The 7,587-nt window shown below is 50.1% G+C and overlaps 2 protein-coding genes across 2 annotated transcripts; both read left to right on the top strand.

The window, feature by feature from the left end:
* Positions 1–3,619: 3,619 nt before the first annotated feature.
* Positions 3,620–4,228, top strand: BDZ83DRAFT_656122 (uncharacterized protein; the record flags this gene model as incomplete). Its single annotated transcript, XM_060510848.1, has 1 exon — positions 3,620–4,228. The coding sequence occupies one exon, from the start codon at positions 3,620–3,622 to the stop codon at positions 4,226–4,228; it is 609 nt and encodes a 202-aa protein (XP_060359910.1).
* Positions 4,229–6,359: 2,131 nt separating this feature from the next.
* On the top strand, positions 6,360–7,587 carry BDZ83DRAFT_656121 (uncharacterized protein; the record flags this gene model as incomplete). Its single annotated transcript, XM_060510847.1, has 4 exons — positions 6,360–6,454; positions 6,810–6,885; positions 6,984–7,280; positions 7,501–7,587. The coding sequence occupies 4 exons, from the start codon at positions 6,360–6,362 to the stop codon at positions 7,585–7,587; spliced, it is 555 nt and encodes a 184-aa protein (XP_060359909.1).

Below are 7,587 nucleotides of genomic sequence, written 5' to 3'. Positions count from 1 at the left end.
ATGGAGTTCACGAGAAACGAGATGTACAAGAAGTTTGAAGACCAGGCTTGGATAAACAAGGAGCCATACCTCGCAAAGGAATTTCCTCGGGACGAGGAGTCAAGTGAGGGGACCCTGGCGGAAATTGCGCACAGAGAGAGTTTGACAGAAGAGGAGCACCAACTGTTTCTCAATATTTGAAGGGCAACAGACAGTCTAGTCATCGCGTTTGATGGAGAATCAGGGAAGATTTGGGTGAAGACAAGGCGCACGACAAAGTCGCTGCATAGTTTAAGGAATGTGTTGGTCGCGCGACAAAGTTGCTGCAAGGTGGACGATTGTTTGAGATGGAAGAGAATTTGCAGAAAAACCATGGTTCACTTGAGATGCCAATTGTCCCTCTTGAAAACACGAAGTTGTATGTCTCTAAACTCATGATGTTATGGAGTATCATCGCTTTCTTACCTAATAATTGCAGTATGGACATTGAACTGAGGCAAAGCTTATCAAACTAGTACTGTCGGATTGACCCATTTCGACCGGAAGTCAAGGTCGAGTCGATATCGCCTGAGCACATGGCCCTAAGCAAGGATTGTGGAAGGTAATTTACTCAGGTGCTGAAAACAAGGAAAAATGAGAAAGTTTTCGAGTTATCTCCTTTATTGATATAGGTTCTGTGAAGATTTCGTGGTGCATATGTCCTCGTTAAACACCGATCACCACCGACCGGAGCTACCGGCAAAGTTGTGAGACAGTGACCGGCTAATTGTGGGGATACATCGGTCGTCTCCCGGACTGCGGTGCCTCTCCTCAGCGGACGGCACGGATGTAGTCGAATACCATCATGAAATATCACCGAAGATTGGAACGATAAACTTAGTCTAGAGGAAGTGGCGAGTCGAATCAGTGACATCGTAAAGGCTTAAAATCCATATCGAAATGGGACGACGTCTCTACTTACGGGCATACCCCACGGCAGGAAGACTACGGCTCCAAGGATACCTTATGGTCAATACAAATTTAGACATGATTATTACATGTATTAATGCAGAATTGGTTCGTTTGATGTTTTATTCGTAGGGCGCCTTAACCGAACTGGTCGATTCCTGAGACCATGACATAGTCTCGGTAGCGACAGCGTCTTCTTCAGCAAAAAAAGCGCTCGCTGATCTTGCAATGTAGTCCCAATAAGCTCAAACGCAAGGTTGTAACGATGTCAGAATTAGTTCTAGTCTGTCGTGTTGGATTGGGCGAGTGAGTGTTGGGCTCGCATGGATGGCCGCAAACGGCCCGAATTTGTACCAGTCCTTCAACTAGCGACAAGTGTAATCCACAGATATCGCCTTTGACTGAACTTACGATCTAGTCTCCGAGTTTCAAGACAATGACAAGTAACGGAGGTAAAGTTATGATATGTTTTTCGGTGAGTAGAATCGAGCCGTGTCTCGCTCGCTTCTTGTTCGCGGTCCCGGCGAACAAAGTCTACCTGCAATAGCACGACTTGGACAGCCTCACAAGGGAACTAAATGAACAACTGTTCTTTTTGTAAGAAGAAACGAAATAAATAAAAGTAGCAACGCACCTGTGAATGTCACTATTCGAGTACAACGACAGTATAGTACCTGCTAGGCCTAAATCAAGCTAAGACGATGTAAATGTTCATCGTGGGAAGGAGGCAGGTGGTTGTCCCGAAAGCAACTGGACTGATGTGCCAGCGGGTGGCCAATTTCTTCCCCATATCTCAGTGAGGCATCATCGTTCTTTTACCGCGGAACAAGCTTTCTACACGTCACCGTGAGAAGCCCGCCACGGAAGCACCGACCTGTCGGCTTCTTGGGCTCTCACACAGGGCTGCTCGGTCCATGGATATCGCCGCAGCACGGAATTGGGCGAATCAAGAGCCACGGGGAAAGGTGAGAAAAGAAAAAAGGGGGGGCCTGCAACCCACCCCATGTAATTTGAGTGTCTCAATCGTGGTGAAGGGTGCCTTTATCAGCAGACTACGACGAAGCTAGACGCGACTATTCTCCCCCAGTCCTCCACACTATCGTCCCTCACTTCAACACTTCATACGGCTTTCGTCCTGACTACAGTCAAGGTTCGCTCAGTCAAGGTTGAATGAAAGCCCAAGAGGCCCTATCGTTCGGGATGGCCCGCGCGTGTGTGCTGATCAGAGTCAAGGAAGAAGCTGAGCCGGTTCAACATTCCATAGACCCACAGACTATCAACCTGCCATTCCTCATCGTCCTTCTCCCGCATTCCGATATTGCAAAGTCCGACAGCAGTCTTTCAGGGGCATACGCTCTTTTGCTGCTTCTGTTCGAAAAATAGGTCAAACGATAAAGTAAAAGTCCATGGGGCATGAAAGATGCCTCCGAAATTAGACACTTGAATGAATTTATGCTGGTATCGTTTGGCCGGCATCAACCTCTTCGGACAGAATCGTGGACTCAGTCAGATGCCGATCTCTTTGGGAGCAACTACAGCATCCTGTCTGCCTTCGGGATGCCGCTTTCTTAGTTGCTGCCTATTCAGCTCCGAAGCCTGGACTGTCCCCGTTTTTGGCCCGTCAATTGTTCGACGTAGAGCAGCTAGTCTCTCGGTTAAGCTGAGGGGCAGGGATGAGAGTGCGAGGAGGAGTGTGTCTGCAAGATGTGGGGGCTAGCAATGTCTCTCGCCTCACTTTCAAGCTTCCTCAGAACACTGTGAGAATGGAGTAAGAGCTGTTCTTGCCCCCGTTTCTAAGATAAACTTGACAACTTTCACCCAATATGAGCAATATTCTTTACCCTGTGAATATCTCTACGTATTCTTGGCGACCACTGTCGGAGATTCACTTCAAGCTTTCAACGCATCCTGCTCTCGATGCCAGAAATGGGCAGCTCATAATTGACTCCAGCCGTCTAGCTTGGCTCCCGTCATTCATTTGGCGTTACATTATTGATTCGGAACGGCGAGGATAACGGCAGCCGCATACCTCAGAAGCGAGACGAGAGACGGATGACCGTCTCTCTCCCAACAAACTCCCTTCTTTTATCTATGTTCGATGACATCCGTCTTGCTCGACTGCAAATATAAGTATAGTCTAGCGTTTGGAGGTGGGTCGATGTTCGCTTGGGAGGTACAGTCGTGCCTCTTGAGCATCATGAGTGTCTATGCTAAGATTCGTTTACTGGTTCTATTGCCCACTTCTTCGGCGCAGACAGCGACATACGGTAGCTATATCTAAGCACGTTCCGTTTTTACTTCCACCACATACGGTCTCTCGCCTGGCAAGCTTCCATCGTGCCTCCTGCCAGGCGTTCCGCCCTCCGTAGCTTGTTCCATCAAGACAAGTTACTACGGCTCGACCTGACCCCAAAGGCTTCGGAAAAGCTATGACTCCGCGTCACGAAATTTACTGCTATCCGTATTCGCGAGCTGTGGAGGGCCTTCGACTCGTTGCCTTGTTTTCCTCATGCGCACTACCCAAAGCTCCAACCCCGCTGACCTTAAATACTAGCTGCTTCTTCAAGCATGTTTAGGAGTAGACGTGGACACTCATTCTCTTCTATTCTCATTCCTTAATGCCTTAGCATTGGAGAGAACCATAATTCTGTAGATCTGCGTATCACCACCCAAGACGACAGCCTAAATCACCATGACTTCTACAGAGGCATTCGTATGCTGCGGCAAGACGTTCACTCAAAAAGGCAACCACAAGAGACACATCAAGACCGTTCATTCAGCACGCATTGGAATGCCCTGTGGTGGCCGGCTCAAGCCTAGGGCAGACAATGTTAAGCGTCATAAGACCCAGTGCAAGACATGCAAATGCCTTCGAAGAGGCCATCCCGCAAGCCAGAACGACTTGGAAACCGAATCGAAAACCACTTGGATGGAAGACAACACTTCTCCAGGATCCAGTGATCCGATTTACAAGGAGTCAACTAGAGTCGAAGGATTTGACTCACGGCAAATGGACACAGGTCCTCGAACGGCAGACTACATTCAGACAGTGCGGAACTTCGTCCCAGCTACCTTGGGCTCGGCCATTCCTGTTGATAATGGAACATTGATTGGCTTAATCGGAAGCATCATCGAATCTCAGATGCCGTCAACATTATTAGATACAACCCTCTCGAACGCCATGGGACGACACATGAGTGTTGGCAATGGCAGCGTTGCAGAGCCTTCAGACACTTACACATACTATGACCCGTACACTTCTGACAACTCATTTCATTTCGAAGACGGAAACGGACAGTAAGGAAAGCTCAATGACTCTTTTTCCATGAACCATCCCATCATTGAGGAGATGTCCGACCTATGGGTTTACGATGAAAGAGCGGCTGCCTCGAGGGGAAGGCCACTGGCTTGGTAATTGTCAAACCGCGGAGGGGTTCCAGGGATTTGGCTCACCGGAATAAATCCAAGAATATTTCTAGGTATATGAATTTTAATCGAGAGATGGGGGCAAATTCTTGTTGCGTTAGAAAACACTCAATAACATTATGTCAAGCTTCGGCTATTTCCCCTGAGACAGATCTTCTGTGGTGCGCATCCTCCGAATCAGCAGAAATGGAGGCTAAACTCAATATGGGTTTCCATGGGCAGGTGCAATGAACCAATATCTCTGGAATGGCAAAGCCCAAGTGATAGAGAGTGCAGCGGCTCGGGGATTGTTTCTTGCTGTCGCCCATCGCCCATCCGTGCAACAGTATTCCCTGTCAGCCAGTAATGCGGAAGTATCTCCAGCAATCCGGACACTTTCTCAAGCAGAGCTTTCCCAAGCTCTGCTCGCTTGACGCGTCGCTGACCTTGTCCGAGTAAGGTAAGACATAGTCCTGTATCCAGTGTTCATTGACTTGGCAGCCGCTCTCTACTCGTGTTGCCTCGCGCACGCTACCTCGAGGAGGTCAGCCAGGAGCGGGCCGGGCTGCCATATCGGCTGCCTGCATCGGACTTCAGCTACCCATATATGAGCGAGGCGGGGCCAGGTAGTCCATTAGCCCCATGGAGAATGCGTCATTGACATGTGATCTCATATATACTATCCAATGTTTTCGCCGGCCTTGAGCCGTGATTGTGTTCGATAGGAGGCCGTGAGGTGAGACATGTTTGCTTTTATTCCCCTGCCTCTTTTTCAGGGCAGGGTATCCGAATGATAGAATCTAATTTGTGATCTAGAAGCTAGCGTGGTGAGTCAGATTTGCTTTCACCGGCGAGATCGCCCAATCTGGAGGCGGCAATGGCACTTTGGCTTGAAATAGATCACGCCGAGGCTGTCATGATGCCATCTCAAGTGACACCTATAGCTCCGATGAGCTTCAAAGACTTAAGGTTTACCTGGCGCTGCATGCCCTAGCTGGTTGTCTGTGATTCGCTCGTACCTGGCCACCCAATGGAGCTGTCTTGGCAGGGAGAGAAGTATGTATCTTCTACATACCCCTTGTTAGCCCGCGTTCTCGAGACAACAAGTAAGCTTCGGGGTGAAAGAAAAGAAACTCCCCGCTCGCATGTTAGATGCGTGGCCTGGAGAGTATCAGACTTGGCAGCCTCCCGGGGACAGCAGGCCTTTCACTATCAAGTTCACTAGGATACGCTATTTCAACGGTCAACTCAACAAAGTCCGAAGCTATTCCTCTATATTCATATGCTCACAAGACTTTTCCCTGCTGAAAGACGAGTTCAAACACGGTAGATAATTGATTCCGATCCCAGCGGAACGGCCGATCCGACGCCTGGCCGAAGGCCGTGCGCCGGAGTGGGGCGGGCCGAACAAAAGGAATGGTGGAGACCACCGTTGGCCAACGGCGCAGGCCGCTAATTGAGGTGGTTCGCGGCCTCCGGAGTACCTTACATTGGCTCCTGTCGAGCCTCGCGAGATACAATAATGAGCATATGCTTATCTAGTCCCGACGTGCAGGGGTTCATAGCTTGGCGGCAGCTTTCTACCAAACTATCATCCGTCATATCCAATGAGCTGTTGGAGGGCTGAGTCTGCAGGGTTGACCTGACAAGGGGGGAGGGACAAAGTCAAAAGTTGTCCCCCCCCCCTTGTCTACTATTATGGAGTTGGCGTGGCACACATCAAAACGAGCCGAAGGCGACCTCAGGAATTGTTGTATCTGCCAATTCTCCTGCGTGAGTTATGCCTTCACGGCTGCAACGGGCGGAGAGGCTACCGGAAGCCGCGTGTCCTGCGCAGAAGTAGCCCGTCGTCCGGGCCATAGGTGCTGCCCAACGAGTCCCAGCATCAATTCAACACCCTGGCTCAAGGCTCTGTTGAGCTTTACCATCTTAACACCATCCGTGACTGACTTTCTTCAACACGCCGTGAGTCCTTGGAGCAGGTGGCAAAAAGTTCAGCTCGGCGGAATGACGCCGGCACGGACAATATGGTCGACACGCCGAGTAGCCTCGGAGGGCGTCACAGATCTGACAGTTTAAGACTCACTCGCTGTACAGTGACCGACTGGCGTAGAAGAAGAAGGTACTGCCGGCTTGGTAGGTCAGACTCCTCCTAAATGTTCCCTAAAACGTATTGCGCAGCCTACTGATTGATACCGATCCGACTATTGGGGTAGAATGGCCGTCTTCATGTTGCTGCGTTAATCTAATATTCGTAAGAACATGTGTGATGTACTTGGACGTCGTTCAATTAAGCTCGCTTCGGCTCCCGTCAATCCTGAGTCTTTCATAAGCAGCAGAAAGCGCAATCGGTACCGACTACATTGGAGGTGTTTGAACGGCTCGTAACACGTAGGACAAAGGAGACCCCCCTTCCAATGTTGCGATACGAAAACTTGATCGAACTAGCTACCTTGCTGTTGGGTGACGGGTAATAGCTTCCGTGTGCCGGGACTGGGATCGAGACCTTGGGTCTCTTGGATCCCTGTTGGGATGTATATTGGGATTGTGGGAGTATGTGAGAGCTGACGAGTCTGACACACCCCTGTCCGGACTGGCGGACCTTGCATTGCAGATTTCAGCAGAAAACTTTTGAAAATCCGTATGGATAGAGGAGAATTTGGTGCCGACTCCATCCGCCGGATCTCTCTGAGCTCCTGTCCGTCGCGGCTGCCGCTGGTGTGGTGCATCTGGCTGATCCAGAGACACCGGCACGGGTAAGGCTTCCTAGTGTCCGGGATCCGTACGGAACGCTGTACAGGATGGGTGGAACGGGTACAGGATGGGTGGAACGGGAACAGGAGACGCTCATCGTGCCACGCACCCTCTGGTTCTCAACAGGCGACAAAAAACATCCGCTGGAGTATGCGTTCACTGGCCAAGTATGGGTGGTTTGTTTGGATCGCAAGGTAACAGGTACGGGGAGGGAACCGTGATTGAAAGACCAAAGCTAAGGTAAGGTAACGTAGGTAGGTGACGATAGCATGGGTGACGTGCTGAATATTCTAGAGAGTTCCAGACGACCCAGATCCGGCATAATACTGTCTGTCAATACTTTGATTCATTTGCGACCCAAAACCCCTTGTCCGTGACTCGAAAGTGACATGAATACCCTAGCCGTCTACCTAGCTAATAAGACACCCCACCGGCGTTGATGGTGCCAGTGCCAAAGTTTACCAACATATCCTGGTTGTCAGATGGCGACGTGTGCGGTGA

Source organism: Colletotrichum acutatum (genome assembly GCF_030867785.1).
Source record: "Colletotrichum acutatum strain CBS 112980 chromosome Unknown BDZ83scaffold_132, whole genome shotgun sequence".
Classification (NCBI taxonomy): Eukaryota; Fungi; Ascomycota; class Sordariomycetes; order Glomerellales; family Glomerellaceae; genus Colletotrichum; species Colletotrichum acutatum.
Note: the sequence above shows the minus strand (reverse complement) of the source record. Positions and strands in the feature narration are given on the sequence as shown.